This window comes from Trematomus bernacchii, unplaced genomic scaffold, assembly GCF_902827165.1.
Source record: "Trematomus bernacchii unplaced genomic scaffold, fTreBer1.1, whole genome shotgun sequence".
Taxonomy (NCBI): domain Eukaryota; kingdom Metazoa; phylum Chordata; class Actinopteri; order Perciformes; family Nototheniidae; genus Trematomus; species Trematomus bernacchii.
This window is the reverse complement of record NW_022987593.1, coordinates 6,863,777-6,884,090: the sequence shown is the minus strand read 5'-3', so window position 1 is coordinate 6,884,090 and position 20,314 is coordinate 6,863,777. Positions and strand designations below refer to the sequence as shown.

The following is a 20,314-nucleotide window of genomic DNA, read 5'->3' as shown; positions in this document are numbered from 1 at the left end:
CCTGTAACAAAATGTGTTTTTTATTACTGTTTATTTATGAAATGTTCTTTCCTGAAGGTTATAATATTCACAATTAACTTTTTAATTAATTCATTATAAGTGGGATTTATGTGTTAAACATATAATCAGAAAAGCAGAAAGTGAAAAACCTAATGGCTGATAATCAAAGACATCACTTTCTTCATCAGTTGATAATGTGACTTCCTGTCTCTCCGCCTCCTCCGTAGCTCTGTCACTTTCCGAACGGGAGAACTGCATGCAACATCTCGACGTTGCCATTTCTTAACTATTGGGGTCTTCTTTTTGCATTCCTATCAGGCTTACGACATTTCCGATATCACCTGAAGGCAGCAACAGCATGAATCTCCACCTGAACCGTTTTATGGGAGAGGAGCGAGGCGAAGCATAGCCTCAAGCTTAACTGTATCAAGCCACCAAGTGAAATGGCTGTGATCGGATTGGAACAGAAAGCTCCGAAAACTGTGAGGGACTGAAGAGGAATAAAGTGACGGATTCTCACAAACAGAAGCCCCACTCATCTGAGAGATGCTCGCAAAAAAAGATTCAGCAAAAACAGCCAGGATCTATGTGAAGTGAAGTTTGGAGCGGCGATCAGCTGGTCTGGTGAGTAGCTTTAATACAATTACAGACTTGGGTTCTTGATTTAAAGCAGGTTAAAAAGACTCTTAAAACTTTCGCTTCAACTCGAAGCATATTTTTAAAAGCGTCGAGGAAGAATGATTGTTTCGTTCTGACTTGTGCCAAAGAACCAAATGCACAAATACGCACGCTTTGCGCACTCACACGCACCTGCACTCACACACCTGCACTCACACACCTACACAGGCAGGAGCAGTACAAGTTGACAAGTTGTCTAGCTGCATGCAGCACAGGGTTTCTGCAGGCGCACCAGCTGGATCACTGCAGTCCGGGCAAGCGCAGTGAGACAGCGCCATCAATCGCATAGCAGCCACACTCCTGAGTGCCTGTGGAGGGAATGTAGTGCAGTTTTTGGTCTGGGTAGCAGTCAGGACGGATGTGTGGGGAGAAGGGGGGTTGGTTGGTGGGATGTTCCTCCACCATCAGTCACACTGCTCTAATGCCAAAACACAGACCCTGGGACGCACCGCTGGACACTACATATGCAGGCGATTAAAAGACAATAACATTAGTAGGAATAATGAGAAGCATGATAATATCCAGAATATATGTTAAAACACAAAAATTGCAACCACACGCCCGGGAAACTTTGCATTTTCAAGTTTTATTAGCCTATTTGTCATCATCAGGGATGCCATGAACTGCGATTTTATTTGGAAAATACAGTTTATCCACCTGTTTTATGCTAAATTATGATGTGAATTCACTGTGCATTTTTCAGCACAGAGAGCATAAATTATTGTGTAATTGACATGTCTTTGGTGTTTGTTTGCTTTCTCCAGCTTTTGGTCATACTGAGCTCACCTCTCTTTAATTTGTCACAAAAGAGCCTCGTAACGGCACATAAGTGGTTTGGACTGCAGCTGAAGAGGTGCATATTGGATTAACGTTAGTCCCATTTGAGCAGATAGGGTTTAGCCCTTTATAATACTTTCTTAGGTTAGCCCACTGACCTTACCTCAAGAGCACTTGCTTTTGGTCATTTTTAAATCCATTGGAAAGAATAAGAAAATACAGGCTATGCCACATATTTCTTAATTACATTTTTTTAAATGATCCATGTAAGACACATAATTAATAATAATTAAAGCTATATATCATCAAATACATGTATAATCAACATCTGCACACATGGATAATGGTGTTTCAAAGTTTTAGTAAAATATTTTCAGTAAAAGGAATAAATGGCTAAAGAACAGGCTGGGCCATTTAAGTCAAAGTGGTGGTTTGGAGATTAAGGAGACTCAAGTTAAGATTTAGTTAGCCAATTTAATATTTTTAACTACAAATATAATGTCAGCTACGGTAAATCAAAGTATGCTACCTTGGTCCTGGGTTCACAGCGGAAAGGTTTTATCCTGCTGCCAGCCGGTAAGTAGATCCGGACGTGCGCAGCGCGGAGAGATACCGGGCAACTCGAGAGAGGGAGGGAGAGAAAGGGAAGCGGTGAGGGGAGAGAGAGCGGCTACTGCTGGTGGTGGATGGAGTAACGGAGAGGAGACAAGTCCACGTATTACCATGCCGAGATTTGGACTGCATAAACTACCTGCAAAACCTCCAAACATATGAGATTAATAATAGAAGAGGTACGTGAATCGTTGTTTGTAAACGCGGTGGTTCTTTGGCTCGTTTAGCGTTTATCTTTGGCATTTGTGTAACGAGTAAAGAAAGTTGAGATCGGTTAGGTCTGCTATTGTGAGCTGCGGGCTGTGAGAGAGCCGCTGCTGCTTTCTCTGCCTCTTCGGGGGAAGTTTAGTCTCAGAAAAACTATTGGAGTAGTGTTGTTTGTTATTACACCAGGCTTTCTGTCGTTCGTTATTCACCCGAGATGTACTTTAGGTTATGTCGTTGCGTTTGAAAAGTATAGTGCTTTTTCACAAGCAAATCTCGCAGAGCGCATGCACGGCTACCATCGTTTCATGAAGTGAATGGCTTTAGTTGGGGGATGGGGCTGGAAATGAAACAGTCTGCAGACACCTAACTTACTTTCTTCAAAGATTTAATTTTGTCTTAATGGAAACACTTCATTGGTTAAAGGTTGCGATTGAAGGTAAACTGTTTTGTTGTACGTTATGTGTAAAACTAGAAGTTTTAGTTGTAACGTTAGTTGGAATTTTTACAATGGTAGCAGATGGTTCTTTTGTACCTGCAGGCTATAGTTTCAAATGTAAGGTGTTCTTAGTTAAAACTCTGTCACTTATTAACCCAGCATAAAGCATTAATAAGTAAACCATGTTCGGGTCATTTTGACACGCCAAAAGTAAATAATGTAGGTTAGGTTTTATACACAGCACTCCTGCGCAGACATGGCAACGTCTTGCTTTTATTTGTCTTTGTACGGACTCCCACGCAGCCGAGTGGTTGTAAAGCGGCTGTAAACGAATGAATCTGCAATTTTAAAGCAACCTTTAAACCATTTTCTTCCGAGTTCTTTTCCAGTGATTATAGCTTGATGTGATATAAAAGAGCACCCTTGTATTTGATTTACCACGGCATGGTTTCTAATTTATCTTTACTGCCAGAGAAGTCCAGTTTCCTTGTAAGTTATATGATGCTATTACATAGTTGCTGCTGCTTGCAGTTTAAATTACATTTTCAAATCGTTATTGGGTGACCAGATTGCATTTCTATACATAAGGAAAAAAAAGGGCAACTGGCTGATAAATTAGCAGTCAAACGTTGAATACATTTTTCCATCGGCAAGAAAATTAAGGATGTTCTTTGCAAGTTATTTATTTTTATCTTTTTAAGCTGATTTTTGGATAAATTACAGTATTTTCTTCTGTTATGAATTGCACACAGATTATTTGGCATCTGGCATTGTGCAGACGTAGGAGCAGTTGAGGCTAAGATCTTGTCACTTGACTGACTGCACTGCTTTATCTTATTTCCACATGGAACCTATTTAGCTATTTATCAGCCCGGTCGCCACTTGTCATGACATTCAAAGGAGTCTGGGAAAGTGCACAGTTAAAAAAGGAATACGGAATTCAGCATTAAGACTTTTTTTCCATGATGAATAATGTGTTTTATTTATATTATTCAGATTTGACTGTTTTTTGTATGTTGTCATACTAACAATTGTATTTTTTGTGTTTCCAGGTGGTTCTGTGAAGATCACGGTACAATGATGGGGACGCGCTTGGTTTCACTGCTTGTGCTGCTCATGCAGCTCCTCTGTGGCTGCGCAGGGAACCAAAGGATGGCGAGGGCTGCCTCCATGCAATTCACCCAGTCTGTTTACAATGCCACAATATATGAGAACTCTGCTGCTAAGACTTACTTAGAGAGTCACGCTAAGATGGGGGTCTACATCACAGACCCATCCTGGGAGATACGGTACAAAATCATCTCTGGAGATAATGAGAACCTATTCAAAGCAGAGGACTACCTGCTGGGAGATTTCAGTTTTATGCGAATAAGGACCAAAGGAGGCAGCACTTCCATTCTGAACCGGGAGGTTGAAGACCACTACATGCTAACTGTTAAAGCTTCAGAAAGGAGCACTAATTTTGAGTGTCGCACTAGAGTGAAGGTGCAGGTACTGGACACCAACGATCTGAGGCCTCTTTTCTCACCAACATCCTATAGCATCTCTCTACCAGAGAACACGGCCATACGCATGAGTGTGGCCAAGGTCACGGCAACAGATGCAGATATCGGTACTAACGGAGAATACTACTATAGCTTCAGGGAGTGGACGGACATGTTTGCAGTTCATCCAACAAGTGGTGTGGTGACACTGACTGGAAAACTAGACTACTCTGATAAGAAGCTGTACGAGTTGGAGATCCTTGCGGTGGATAGAGGAATGAAGCTGTACGGCAGCAGCGGCTTCAGTAGCATGGCCAAACTCACAGTGAGGGTGGAGCAGGCCAATGAGCATGCACCTGTAATCACTGCTGTAACCCTGGCCCCCTCGGATGCAGACCATGACCCCACCTATGCTATTGTGACAGTGGAGGACAGTGACCAGGGACCAAATGGAGAAATAGCATCATTGAGTATAGTGGCTGGTGACCCTCTTCAGCAGTTCAAGGCTGTGAGAAGCAGCCCTGGGAGCAAGGAGTATAAAATAAAAGCAGTCAAAGATGTGGACTGGGACAGCCAGCCTTTCGGATATAACCTCACTTTACAGGCGAAGGACAAAGGCAGCCCCCCTCAATTTTCATCTGCTAAATTGGTACATGTCACTTCTGCCCAGTTCAAAGTGGGCCCTCCAATATTTGAAAAGGCCGTTTACAGAGTCAATCTTAGTGAATTCGCCCCTCTTCTTACACCTGTCACTATGGTAACAGCTTTGCCAAAGTATCCACAGCTAAAGTATGCCTTTAAACACAAATCTGACAAGAACAGATTTACTATCAATCCAGATACTGGCTTAATCAGCACTGCAGGACCAATCAATGCTGATTCTGCTTCTCGATTTGAGCTAGATGTGATCACCAGTGACAAAAAAGCGGCAACAAAAGTGATCGTTGAAGTGATTGATGTGAATAACAATGCACCTGAGTTCCAGCAGACATCTTACAAGGCCAGTGTTGATGAGAATGTGCCCACAGGGACCAGTGTGATAACTGTTAAAGCCACTGATTTAGACAGAGGGGAAAACGGCTATGTGACCTACAGCATTACCAATATGAGCCCTCAACCATTTGTCATCGACTACTTCTCTGGTGTCATCAGTACCTCAGAGGTCCTGGATTATGAGCTCATGCCAAGGATTTATAGTCTCAAAGTCAGGGCGTCAGATTGGGGATCTCCTTACCGGAGAGAGGTGGAGGCATCAGTCACCGTTACATTAAATAACCTGAATGACAATAAGCCCTTGTTTGAAAATGTAGACTGTGAAGTTACTGTGCCAAGAGATCACGGCGAGGGAGAGCAGATAACAACCGTGTCTGCCATAGATGCGGATGAGCTGCAGCTAGTACGGTACTATATTAAAGCCGGGAATGATCTCGATCTGTTTGAACTGAACCCAAACTCTGGCGTGCTCTCATTGAGGCACACGCTGAGTGAGGGAGAGGCAGCTAAAGTGTCCTTTCATAGTTTACATGTCATTGCGACCGATGGCGAACACGAGACTCAGCCAATGTTCATGAACATAACTGTCATCACAGCACGCAAGCCTGTCCAGTTAAAATGTGTTGAAACTGGTGTCGCTACCATGTTGGCGGAAAAGCTACTTCAGGGCAGCAAAATCCACATGCATACTGAGCTGGATGACAACTTCATGGACTTTCACTCAGTCAACCGGTACCCTCCTCTGTTTGACGAGTCCTTCCCTAGTGTTATTGAGGTTAAAGAGGACCTGCCAGTTGGGGCCCGGATTGTGCATTTAAGTGCCACAGACGCTGATAGCGGTTTCAATGGAAAACTAGTATACGTTATTTCAGGAGGTGACACAGAAAGCCGCTTTGTAGTTGATATGGAAACTGGCTGGCTTTTGGTTTATTCCCCTCTTGACAGGGAAACAACAGACCAGTACACCCTCAACATTACAGTTTATGATCTTGGAATACCACAGAAATCCTCATCACGCCTCTTGGGGGTTAAGGTCCTAGATGCCAATGATAATAGACCTACATTTTTGCAAGATTCGTATTCAGTTGAAATAAGTGAGAGTATACCTGTTGGCACAGAAATCATCCAGGTGGATTCAACAGACAAGGATCAAGGAGATAATGGAGTCGTGAAGTATTCAATTTTGGGAGGCACAGATCATTTTGCCATCCATGAAGACACTGGTGTAGTGACTGTGACAAAGCCGCTTGATCGTGAGCTCCATCCAGTTTATGTCTTAAAGGTCGCGGCCCGTGACCTGGCAACGAACGAGCCTCAGTTAGTTTCTACCGTGCCACTTAAAATCACCTTGGAAGATGTGAATGATAATCCACCGAGATTTGTTCCCCCTAACTATCGCGTGAAGGTGAGGGAAGATCTTCCTATCGGCACCGTTATTATGTGGCTGGAGGCTCACGATCCTGATACTGGACCTTCCAGTCAGGTACGATACAGCCTTATTGACAACGGAGACGGGTATTTTGAAGTAGACAAACTCAGTGGGGCTGTACGGATCGTGCAGAATCTAGATTATGAGACAAAACAGGTGTACAACCTGACGGCAAAAGCTAAAGACAAAGGGAAGCCCATGTCCTTGTCCTCCACCTGTTTCATTGAGGTGGACGTAGTGGATGTGAATGAGAATCTCTACAGGCCTCTGTTCCAATTGTTTACGGAAAAGGGATATATAAAGGAGGATGCACTTGTTGGGACATCAGTAATGACTGTTTCAGCTGAAGATGAAGACAAAGAAAGAGACGGAGAGATTCGATACTCCATACGAGATGGATCCGGCCTGGGGATATTTACCATCGATGAGGAAACTGGTGAGTCTCTTTTCTCAGTGTTACTATAGAACTGAATAATACTGGTGATCATTTCTGAAATAATTTGCATGAGAAATGTTTTATGCAGCCTGAGTTTATTCAGTTCATGTCAATGTATAGAACAATGAGGTAAGGGAGTCTTCCAGCAGACGGGAAAGGTTCCTAATTCCAGTCATTTTTCCTCTTTGGGAGAACGGCACGAACAGACGGACCAGCTGTCTCTCAGACCTCTGTGGACATTCCTGAGTAGTTGCTGTGGTATTACGAAGATTCTAGGTCATTTCACCTCTTTCCACAGTCATGGTGTCGCTCTGTGAATACATACTACTTTTTAAAATAATATCAATTTGGAAAATGGTCATATATGTTGGACTTAAGGTCAAAATACTCTAGTAGCATTTTAGAAATAAATGCATTTTATAACAGAATATATTCATTATCGTACTGAAGGCAGATTTTGCTTGCAGGTTTCTTATTATGTGGCAGAAATATGTCAATACTTGCTCAGCTGCCCAGAATGATTTTATCAGCTGACTCAAATTAGCTAAAAATAAGCAGTCTGGAATTCCAGGAGTTCCTTCCCAAAACCTAGCAATCACCTGATTTGGATGTTTTAGACTTGGCTTGCTGCCTTCCTTTTAAAACTTGCTAACCACATTCTTGTGCAGCTCAATGGGACTTTTTTCCACTGTTTGAAATTAAATTCCTCTCTGCATCATACACATTTAATGTCTAAATGAGGCAGTGAAACTTAATGCATAATACATTGATTTCTCTTGGCACATGTTAACCTTAAAGGTTCATATCTGCATAATACAGCTTGAAATGTATAATTGTCCTGCTGAGATTTACTGTCGTACAAAGACGTTTATATTTGTACAGTAATGTTTATTAAGAATCAGAAATATGTGACATATTCACTAAGTTGACAGGAGCTTTCCTCTGTGATCCTGCAGGGAATGACTTCCTTCTGCTTAGTACATTTAGCATGAGGAGATGAGACTTTATGAAGGGTCTGTCCTGCAGGACTGTGTGTCAGCTGTTGTGTGTTTATGATTGTTCTGTGGTAGTAGTTGGATTTTGATAGATAGATAGATTTTGTTTAATGAACAGTTATGCTGCAAGCTTGAACCAGTCACTATATATGCTGTTCTATTTTTGTTTTAGGTCAGTTTCATCCTATTTATGTACTATATTGACCATATTTGAAGTTGACTTTTGCAAAGGATAATATGTAGGATAAGGCAACATGGATGCCAGCAGCTAGTCTAACTCAAATTCCTATGTAGTGTACAGATTCATGGAGCCTAGTCTGATCTTGTACTTAATCCCAGAGGCCCATACTAAGTGATTATCAGGAGGTGCAATGATAGGATTGTGCTGGGTGGGGTTCTGTTATTATGGATTACATCTGAGGTCCGTAGACAACTAAATACAGCCAAGGTGGTAATGCCCCTCCTTCATCGCACTAGACGAAGGGTGCGGTTTTTACTATATGCATTTAAAATATTTTTGCTTCTAAAAGGAAAATATAAGCATGGGTGCATGCCTGCTATGTATTCAATGCTGCAGCTGCATGTTGTGAATCTTAACCAGAATGTGTTAAAAATGGAAAACAAATGAAAAAGTGGCGTGAGGAAAAATTCCAGAAGCCACCTTCAGTCATGGAATTAGCTTTTTACGGGTGGGAAGGAGTGAGGGAATACGGTTCAAGTCTTTTCCTGTTTTACTAGACCCACGTAATTCTAAACCCAGGCCGTTTTGTTTGTTAAGAGTATATCAGTTTGTTGCCTGGTCTCATATATGTTGTAGTGTTTTTTTTGTTTGTTCTAACACCACAGTATAAATCACTATTCTTTCTGCGGCATACTCAATAAAAGTATCAGCTGCTGAAACATTGCACTGTGGTGGGTGATGCGAGGAAACAGTGAGTGATTCTCCTAGAGTAGGTGTATCTAAAAAATCTCAACAAAGGTTGTGTTTTGAACAGGCAAACAACCCACTTGACTGACATTCCCAAACCACACAAGGTTACATTTAAAAGGGGTATCTGTGATGCTGTTCATAGCATGCCATCATGTTCTCATTTACATCAAGTTCAAATCAAGGAAACCCTTAATATGCAAGCTTCTTCCCTAGATATGGTTCCTATTCTGTGGGACAGCTCAGGGAGTCCATGGCAACTGTTTGCCCAGACATTCTCTGTGTTATTAAAAGCTTTGTACTCACTGGCTTGGTGCCATCTTAATTTAAACCTACTCTTATCAAGACTCTTTTCTGGGCCCCTTTCCATGCTGTAGACCAAAATTACCATTCCTTGTTTTAATCGGAACAATTGCTAATAGTCAGGGGATTTCTGACTGACAGGGACCAAAACTAAACTTTGGTAAACTGAAAGCTTTCCATGTGCTTATTTCTTAACATTCTCCAACCTGCAGATTCAGCAGAAATAAAGCAAGATGGCAATTTTTGTGTTGAATATAAAAAAAAGATTAACTTTAAATCATGGTTTATTCAACCAATTTCATTGACATTTTTATTTCGGAACACAATTGTACTTTGTTTCTCCACCATTATGAGCAGGGGTTGAAGAATACTAGTGAGGTCTGGCTTTGATTTTGCTTGTGCCCTTCATGTCAACCATTCATGATCTTAAAGGCCTCATCTTCAGAAAGGCTTTGCAACTAGCGCTGTTAAACCATCGAGAACTATTTAAAAGATGTTTGGACCCCTGAGCTTGACACGCCCTCAGATGAAACTACGGCTACAGAGTAATCAAAAGAGCTCTCCATATTGTACATGGGCCAATACGGAAGACAGTTGTGAGGGTTTTAGGTTCGTGTGCAGAGCCCAACTATGAATTAAACATAAAAAGTTGTGATCAGTTGAAATCAAAGAAAGTCATACAAACGCTACCAACAGTTGCACTGGTATTAAGGTGAAGACATACCTTTAGCTTTCAGTGCCAGTTGAAACAGACTAGCAATAAAACAATTCTTATCATTATGAACATAAGCAAGTCTCCACTCCTCTAATTATAACTGACTCAGCCTTACACACCTTCAGACACCGGATAACAACCATCAGATAAAATGGCAAGGGTTTTGATTGCCAATGAGTAACAGTCTTTTTATTTCCCTATGATGGGATGACTAAGGGAAGTGACTATGTTCAAATCTAGTTGCTTAGCCCTTACTGATAAAAGTTCAGGTAGACAATTGCAAGAATATGTATAAGTCAAAGGGAAAGGGAAATAATCAATTTCATAGGAGGCCATTTTCAGCCTTTTTTAGAAAACAATTGCACAACTTCATCTAAGGCTGCAGGATGGAGTAACTAAGTAGCTAAGTAGACGACTAACTGGATCTAAGATCTAATGTATATATACACTGTTGCCCAAAAAGTTTGAATAACATATTTGTTACCTCTTCTCATGACATTATTGTGTCTGAAAATAAGATTAAAAAGAGAAATGTGTCTGAAAACAAAACTATTCCAACTTTATGGGCAACATCGATATATAAAGGCAGATATACATTTTATCACCCAATCATTGAGTTAATATCCACAGAAGTAGACCACAGGACAATCCATTTGTGAGTTTCCACTTGAATGTAAATGGTAACTCAAGGCTTTGTTGCTGTGGAGATGATGGCATGGAGCTAGACAAAAGCTTACTTGTGTTCAAAGCAAGTTGTGTCTGAGTTTGAAGGGAAATTATCCAGTGCACAAGGTGACCAAGGCAGAGGGTTCAGTCTAGATGAGACACAGATGCTGATTGTATAATGTATGCATTGCCCTTTCTTGGTGGATAATATATGCATTGCCCTTTCAACGGAAGCTTTTTGCAGCCTGTGCTGTAAATGTGTTCTTCTTTGTGAAAGCAAATTAAACTGTTTGATGCGTAATGACACTGTCCTATTAGTGTTTTCCATTTCCACAACAGAAATGCCTGTCTTTTATTTATTTTTTAGATTCTTAAACAAAAAAGGCATTTGCTTGTATTTGTTCATGGTCAAACGTTTGCCATTAAGTACAGTTTGCCAAAGCTAATTTTCCTTTCAGTTCCTATATGTTTGAGATAAAAGTGGGACAGCAAAGTGGCGCATGACTCCATGTAGTCTTTGCTTGAGTGCTGTTACCGTGGAGACGGGACCAGGAATGTGCAGCGGGACAAAGTTGATTGTAGGTTGCTAAATGAAAAACACACTTTCCCTAGTTAAAAGTATGTTGTCCTTTCAGTCCATTAAATCTTTTTAAAGAAACGTAAGGCTGATTTGTGCAGAGGATGTGCTCCATTGTGTGTTTATTTTTGTCATGCTAAGACTCTTGTCAGTTAGATTTATATATTTCTGTTGATTTACAGTAGGTCTGCAGAGTTTACACTTTTAGAGCAGTGTCTTACACAGTGGACCACAGGGAACATTTAGAAAGCTATATTGATGTTATGTACATATGCTTATTTAATATAGTAACATACAAAACAGTTTAATTAAACAGTTTGTAGTTATTTAATACTTCAAGCCACTGGTGCTGCACAGAAAAACGGCCACAATCAGCAGTTTATAGCATTGTACTACGAAAAGCAGTGATACATTGAAAACGTGCACATCTTCGTCCCAGAGATATAAGAGATACAGACATGATTTTATCCTTTTGATTCTTATCAAGCTACTATCAGCTACTATTTCAAGCATTTAGAGCCAATTTCATGCAATCTGATACCTGATAAGTGACAGGCCTGACCCTAAATACACTGAGGTGCATTAAAGTGTGTTAACTAAATATTTAAAATCTGTCAACAAATCATTTCTGAGTCAACAATGTTGACTACTATATAGTTGGAGGAGGGGTCTATTTGGAGACTATGCAATCACAGTATATCATGTATGGTGTTAACCATTTGGCCACCGCAAAGCTCCCATGAGAGAAGTACTTTGAAACCACATTTAGTTTCCCCAAATGTACGAAGGTTTAAGACTGATAGTAACCTTCAGTGATTTTTCTATCTTGCCTATCTTAGTGGTTTCCCCATTTTCTAATTTATAACCCAAACGTGTTTAGTTTGTTGTGTTTTTTTTGTTTTTAAAACCTTTGTTGCGACTGTTCAAGAGGTATTGATCTTTAGTCATGTTCTACGATGATTGGGTTTGCCTCATGGATGGGAAGCCAACAGGAGATCGTTTCATGGTCTGTGGAGTCGTACCTGGGGCAGTAGCATGAATCTCTACCTATGTGAAAGGGAAATTGTTTGCTGTCAGCTCAAAGTCTACATCTTTCTTGGGCCAGCTGGGGTTACAATGTACAATGGGAATATAGAGAGAGCTATAGTGTAGAAAGATGTGTTTCTCTCATTGTTAGGCACAGGGAGAGAGCTCTGTGAGGCATAATAACTGCTTCTAAATAATACTGCGATATATTGAATCAAGAAGTATTGCTCTGGCCTCTTCAAAGGCCTTTGAAAACGCTGCTCCCAGTAACAATGGATGCTTTGTATCGTCAGTCCCAAAAAGCTATCTCAACTGGAATTAATAGGCATTCTTTTTAAAATGAGGAAAGGAAAACCTATTCAGAGATGTAGCAAGTTTACCAAAGTATTTTTTCAGTCTCTTTCCCAGGCTCGAAGTCAGTGTACAAATATATGATTTTCTAGTTTTTATCACAAACTCTTTTACATTAAAAGCTAAAACAACCTTTGTAGTGGCCGTAAATATAAAAAACAAACACAATCAGTGTCCTCTATTGTTATGCTGGTAAATTGATGGAGCTGATCTTAAGTACCATGTTCCCTTTAGCCAGCTGCTGTCAGCCATTTCTCTGCCAGTACTGACAGTATACCGCGTGCCCAGTGATGCATGAAGTGGAAATGGCTTACTGGCTCAATAGGCCGGGACATTGAAAGGGATAAGATAGACATGGGTTTTGGGTGATACTGTATCCCCAATATGATTATCTCCTAGACCTATCCTAATGTATTATGACCCCTTGATGCCTTTCCAACAAAACAGAGGATTTAACACAAGTCAGAGAGCCATGATATCATTTACTGTAAACCTAGTAATAGCAGTATAAATGTACAGTGCATTTATTTATATGTATGAATGCAAGTTTAACTTGAAAAATATGGAAGATTTATTTTAACATACAAATCTGACCATGATCTCTTAAGATGATTAAACATTGAATTCCAATATAAACTTCTGAAAAGCAAAGTTACTGTGTAGATACTACACATTTGGAAAAATATTTCACAATCTTTAGCTTAGAACTAGCCAATAGTTAAAAACAATTTTGAAACTATGCCGATTCATCAAAACCATTACAAGTCAACTGAAAAGCCCCTGCAATCCAGTCCACACACATCTTTTGGACTAACAGTGACTAAAGCTTTTAACTTTGACTAATAACCGGTTCATCATATTGCACAGAAATGATCAAATCAATGCAATAAGCAATGCTTTGAATGTATAACGACAGAACATATTTTTGCTTTGGACCATACTTCAAATGTTTTGGTTTTAAGCATTCATTCCAACTGGCTTGAAGTCTTTGAAGGAGGGATCTTGGCTACAGATGTCTGGGAACTTTGGGATGATGTGATATTGAGTTGCTGGGTAACAGAAAGCTTACTTAAGGACTTTTTCTATTACAACAGGCCCTACAACGTGGTAGTGGAATCTGAAGCATTTTGCCAGGGCCGTGGAAAGAGAAGGAGGCTGAAAGCACTGAGAAAGTTTATGTAAGCATGTGAGCGAGAGGCCTGAGAAGGCGGAGGAATGTGGGGTAGGGGTGAGCGGAATTACCGGAGGTAGTTCAAAGGAAGACCCCATTTTTTTTTAACTGCAGAATGAAAAAGGACAACCTAAAGTATGTTGAACCGGCAGCACCTTATCACAGCATTTTGGGTGAACGATCCTAACTCAGTTTCCAGAGTCAGGGCAGAAGTGACAAAATCAGCACAAGTGACAATCCTTTAAAAAAAAAAAAAGTTATAATAGTTCATGGACAACATGTACAATATTTAGTACGCTTCAACAAATAGTGACATGAAGTCAATGGTTTCAAACAGCTCTTGAAAAGCAAATGTCCCTCTCTTTAAACTCTGGCTACATTGTTACTGTGAGTTGTTTTAAAATACGCTCTTTGTGTATCTGTGATTTAAAGACATCAAATACCTGCTACTCCTGATCATTTGAAATCCTTTGGCTGTCTGAAGGCTTCACCACACTGCCACTGTGCTAAAGTAACTTTGAAGAACAAAGCCAGAGGGAAAAGAAAAGAGCAAAAAAAAGCGGAAAGCAAACTGGCAGAGGCTGCTGCACGGCCTGTTTTTCTTTTTTCTGCGGCCTACGGGCAGGTTTTGCCTTTGCCTAAGTGGGTAGGCTTAGGCTAGGTATATGGGATGGGATGGGTGTGGCCACTAAATTCTTCAGATTCGTCTTTCATGTGCTTTGTTTTTAACTAGTCAGCCAAAGACTGGCAGATATATTTTCTTATGCTGTTTACCTTTACACATTTCTGGTGAAGTTGTTTGTTTAGTTTTGTTCTGAGGTAAATATGAACAGAAAAATATGTTCTTCTTTCTGCACGTTTGCATTGACGTTTGGTGTGAAAAGGCTGAATTGTAGATAGCATTATTATTCTTGCAGCTGCAGTTGTATTCATTTTGCACGTTTTTCATCTGCAACATATGAATGTATCTCAGGTATGCTGATAGATACAAGCGGAAGGAATGTGAGCATGACCCTGAAGAAAGTAGAATAAGTCTGATACCCTGGTGTCTGCCGGTCAAACACATGAGCACTCAAGCATGGGCATCTTCCTGGCACAGGCTCAGAAAATGCCTCATATTTTCCTGTTTGCTTCTAGGCCTTCCTCCTCTCCTCACACCCGCACCTCATACTGTCTTCACTTTTGTTCGTATCTTTAACTTCCCTAGTAAAAGTCCCCTTTCTCCACTTTCTACCGGTGACTGAAACATTTATCCCTCACATAAGCATCTGCATCTCTTATTTATGTTTAACATTTGCAAATCTCTGCACATGTTTTCTTCCAGTTGGGATCCACTCCCAAGTTGTCATCTTAAATAAGATTATAAATTAGGCAATAATGCGTTATTTGTATCTAAATGTTTACAATCAAACTGTTGTTAGTTTGACTTATTTTTTGAGTTTTCTAATGCTTGGTTGTGTTTCTCTCTGTGTGTCAGAGAGAAACCATTACTTTGATTATACAGAGTCGTCTAATGTGCATTCTTGATATACTGGCCGTGTTGTTTTTGTCATGGGGCTCTTGGCTTTAGGATACATTTAAAGCGAGCTACCTATTCTCCCCTTGCCTGACTACCCCTCTTATTACAAGCCTCAAGCCAAGTTGAGAGAGCTATAATGATGACTAATGACAAGATAGGATCCCAGGTTGAAAATAAAGGGACGGTAAAGTAAAGCAGGGCGACAGAATAAATGAGCTGTAGCCCCAAACTCCCCTTCCGTGTTAAAATTGTGAATTTTGTGAGAAGTATTTTGTATCTCTTTTCTAAGAAATGTGTCTTTACCCAAGGGACAAGGTTTGGCTGCTCTCAGTTGCAGTCATTCACCACAGTTCATCACGTTACAGTGGGTGAACAAAGGCAGCAGCAGAAAGAGAGATTGTCTGTGTAAACTATTTGAACCTTAAATATGTCCTTATTAGTATGGCTTTGTGGAAGCGCTCTTATCTGGGCCACCAGTAAGTGTCTTATACACTCAGACTACAAAATGGACACAACCACACCCGGTAATGATATGGGTGTGCCTATATCGTTATTCACTTTTATTGGTTTTCAGATAATAAAACAATCAAATATAGCTATATCTCTCATCAAGGTTATAGAGATATCACAAATAACACAAACATATAAATGGTTGTTATTTTTAAGGTTGTCAAGGATTCCATTGTCTGGAAGATATTTGTGTTTTTATTTTTGCCCTTTCCTGCCTTATATTTTGTCCTTGCTGAAATAATGAGACCTTATAAGTGCAAGTTACCCAATTAATATGGTGGTTTTTCAGCTGCTATTTCTTCAGTTTTTGCCTCCTGAAGGTTTTGCTTTTTGTTTTTCTCCCCAATTTATTGTTATGCATTGAGCATAAACCAGTTTACAGTGATTGCAGTGAATAACCAATCAAGGTAACTGCTTTGCATGAGGTTCACGTTGCAACATGTTCCGTGCTTGCATTGAATTAAAAACAGAAGTCTTAGTCTGTTTATTATTGGATTATTAGTGTTCATGTTCACACATTTATTAATACTCCTCCCAAGTAAATTAACATATAGACATGTGCACACCCTCTCCTTTAAACTGAAACTCCCCTATGTCTATTTACACATACACACACACATTCTCTCACACACACACTTATCCCTTTCCTAAAGTTCAAATGTACTTACTGAGCACCTGGTGAGTGCCGTAAGTGGGCTTGGGTGGGGGATTGAAAGCACTAAAGCCTCAGAAAGAACATTCACACTTCCTGCCAGTTTCAACCATTCAAACATCTGAATGTGTGTTGGCAGAAGTTACATTTACAACTCAAGCATGTATCGGTGCCCAATAGAAATGCATTGTTCTACTTCTAACATTAAAATATACCTTGATGTTACAAAATGTGTACCTTTTTTTACTTGGTGCATTGAGACCTATTTGCACCAAAGTTATTTTTGTATTGTCAGTCAGTCCTATCATTTTATATCCAGCACTTAGTTCTTTCAGTTTGCAAGCCTTCCCATCCTCCACTCTTTAACCATTGTCAACTTATACAACTCACAGGCCTCTGAAAGCTCTTTTGTTTGCACAGCTGACGGCTACAGCCCCCACATGGCAGTGAAAAAACTTCCCTGCCAGAGAATGTAAACAGGAGAGCACTGATTGGTTGTTGTTGATATACCTCCTTGACATGTTTCAGTCAAGGTGCCTTCAGTCAACATGATCAGGGACAGCTGGTGATCCAGCCTCTGTTCCCTTTATTGCTAGAAATTGATCTTAGAGATCACTTATAGTTCAGGCAGTGATGTGACACTCATGGCATGTCTTGCACATCAAAATCCTCCCTGACATGACACAAGCTAAAGACTTTGTTTATGTCTTTCTCATCCCCTAGGTATTATCCGAACACAAGAACTGCTGGATCACGAGACAACACCTCACTACTGGCTCACAGTCTATGCGATGGATCGTGGCGTGGTGCCGCTCTCGACCTTTGTTGAGGTGTACGTCGAAGTGCAAGATGTCAACGACAATGCACCGCAGACCTCAGAACCTGTCTACTACCCGTCTGTCATGGAGAACTCCCCTAAAGATGTGTCAATCATCCAGATAAATGCAGTGGATCCAGATGCCAAGGCCAGTGATAAACTCACCTACAGGATCACCAGCGGCAATCCCCAGGGTTTCTTTGCCGTTAACGCCAGGACCGGTAAGATTGCTGTTTCTATGTCACTATAAATTGCTTTTTGGGAGTAGAAAGTCCCTTTCTCTGACATATGAGTTTATACTGAATTCTAGGAAAGAAGGCTACCTTAAATATGTCTGCTAGTTTAAAATAAAAACTAAACAACCATAGAAAATCAGCATGCATGTACGCAGGGATTCATTTGTATACTGTATACCCTGCAACACTTTTGCCTGATCCTAGGCAAGCCACTGCGTAACAATTCACAAATCTGGCAAACATGCTATGTATAAATAATTGTGCTACATATTAAATTATCCTTTGAGACTACAGGCCAGGTTTTAAAATATGCTGTACTGCATGGCTGACAAGCGGATGAGCTGCTGTGAGGTTCCTGTTTCTGTTCTTGTGAAAAGGAAGAGCAGTGTGAACACAATATTTTAACCCAGGACAGCAGTGGGTTGAGCCTAGAGGGGATTTTTCCACTCTAACACTAAAGTGTTCTCTCATATGGTACTCTGCAAATGGTGTGATGATTAATATTTCATTGGGATCTTTTAAAGTTGCAGGAGCCGGATATGTTTAGTTGAGTAGCAGAACAAATACTTGTAAAAGGTGCAAAGTGAAGCTCCATGTACATTCAGAGCTGGTCTGTAGATTACAGATTTATTTGTGTTATGCTTGACTCCGTTGAGAAATGTGGTCTACATGTGCATATAAACCGAATCAGAGCCATTACTTAGCCTTTACTAATGCGTCACTCTCGCTAAAAGAAAAAATGACTTAATTCAGGTGCACTTGTTTCACTTCATCTCAGTGCGTGAGTCTTATCTGCGTTTTGCTGTCATTTACTGTTGTGCTAGTTACTCTCTCATTTGATCTCTGTTTTATACCGAGTGCAGGGTTTTGCACACACAAAGGGCTTTGCGACTCAAAAGACGGCATTCAAACACTGCGCTCCACTCACTTGTTGCTCTCGCTACCAATACCTGCTCTGTTTCAAAAATGGGAATTGCAGTGACTTAAGAGTGGAAGAGCTCAGTGCAAGGAAAGTCCCTAGCTGCTAGGCTAATTGTATGCAGGGTAAAATGCCATAAGCTTAACCCCTCCCCCAACAATCAACTAGGGAAAACACTAATCTTTGGGGTTATAAAAATATTAAATAAACCAAGGACCATCAGTAAGTGTACAGATAACTTTCGTTTTGACTAACATAGTTCACAGTAGCAAAATAAGCATGTCTCTGAATGTTTTACTCTTACTGAATGAGTTTGTCTTTCTTACCTACCTTACACACAGGTTAGTGCTCATGAAACTGAAATGAGTAACAGTCAGTGAAGCAGTTGCTCTGTTTCGTCCTCCGTGACGTGTGTGGTCCTGTTTCCCAAGGTTGTCACATCAACAAACTGGAGGTATTTTTGTTGGAAGTGGCAATGTCAATTTTCCAACCAAATAAGGATTCATCATGTTGCATGCCTCCCACAAAAGCCCCACAGTAATTCTAGGCACTCCCCAATGGACAGGAAATGAAAGAAAAAATAAAAGAGAAAGAATAGAGGAGACCTTAGGTATGCCGATACATAGGGGTTGGTGTTTCGTCTGAATGCATGACAAGATCAGCTTACATGCTGATAAGAACTCTGGGGGGCGTAAAATGAAAGTGCTAGGAAATTGAATATTTATCTTCCAACAAAGCAGTCATACACAGCGCTGTTATAAGAAAGTTGGCAGACCTTGAGCTGTGAAGAAAATATCTTTGCAATCATGTTTCCTCCATATCAATTCTGTCTTTTTTGCCTTTCTATGGACTAGAAACCTGTGACATTATGGAACCATAACTGGAAAGGAATGTTTACTTGGAAGCAGCTGATGTTAAACTTTGACCTCTTTTCCCACTGTAGAGGATGAATTCAATGTCTTCATCCAGGCCCACTGTGCATTGTTTTGCGATTTTGGTAAATGCCCACGGTAAACTTTAAAGTAAATCACTTATTAGGCAGTTGAAAATCTTCTTGGCCACATAACTGGAGTCCTTATTTCCCTCTCATAGGATTACCGTTTTAATAAAGCTTATGGTCAAGTCCATGGTGGGCAGAACCTTTTTACAATAAAATTGGTTGTATCTTTGAAATGTTTGTGTCAGAAGACCTCTTTGAAAAAAACTGGTGTTATGTAGGACACTGAGGCATAAGGATAAGAACCATTCATGCATATCAAAGCATGTTAAAACTTTTATCAGTGGGACACCAGAGCCCCCTGCTTCAGGTTCAACAAAGAGTGGTTTTACCAAAGAACACTTCATTAAATCACTGATCTGTTCCTTGGATTCTTTTTCTTTGTTTTTGAAGATTTGCAGCAGAGAATGGAGGTAGACATGTGGGTGGGAAAAGAAAACAAGAGAAAAGAGGGAGCCCAGTGTAGCTGCCTACCAGAGAAGACAGTGATTTATGCCGAGTGCCAGTTACAACGACAGGAACACGTTTAACTAGCCAATGTTTTTAGTTTAGAGCTGGATAGTCTTGAGGAACCATTACAAATTATATTTTATTTTCCTTAACTGTGGTGTTAAAGGAAATGAAAATAGGCTTGATATCTCTCCACATTATCAACTCAATATGGCGTTCTCACCGCATATTACAGGTTTTTGAAAAATGTTTAAATTTACAACGTGTAAGTCTCTGTAATTACATGTTCTAAAATTGCATTGGAGGCATAGGCCCTTGGCATAGCTACAAAGCTTTACCAAGGGGTGGGAAAAAAAGGAAAAGACGTTAAGGCCTATGTTTTGTGTGTGGGTTTGAGAATGTGCATGTGTTCCAGGCTAACTAGCTAGCC

At 40.4% G+C, this 20,314-nt stretch overlaps 1 protein-coding gene across 5 annotated transcripts in view; it reads left to right on the top strand.

Annotated features, from left to right (window-relative positions):
- The first annotated feature begins 277 nt into the window (after positions 1-277).
- fat1a (FAT atypical cadherin 1a) overlaps positions 278-20,314 on the top strand; it is a 72,483-nt gene continuing 52,446 nt past the window's right edge. For 4 of the 5 annotated variants that reach the window (XM_034129228.1, XM_034129226.1, XM_034129230.1 and 1 more), the window contains exons 1-3: positions 2,104-2,246; positions 3,763-7,052; positions 17,189-17,503. In XM_034129228.1, coding sequence (XP_033985119.1) covers positions 3,788-7,052; positions 17,189-17,503 — 3,580 coding nt within the window. In that variant the 5' untranslated portion in view covers positions 2,104-2,246; positions 3,763-3,787. Of the gene's footprint in view, positions 625-2,103; positions 2,247-3,762; positions 7,053-17,188; positions 17,504-20,314 lie in introns of those variants that run through there. The other variant, XM_034129227.1, reaches the window with a different exon arrangement.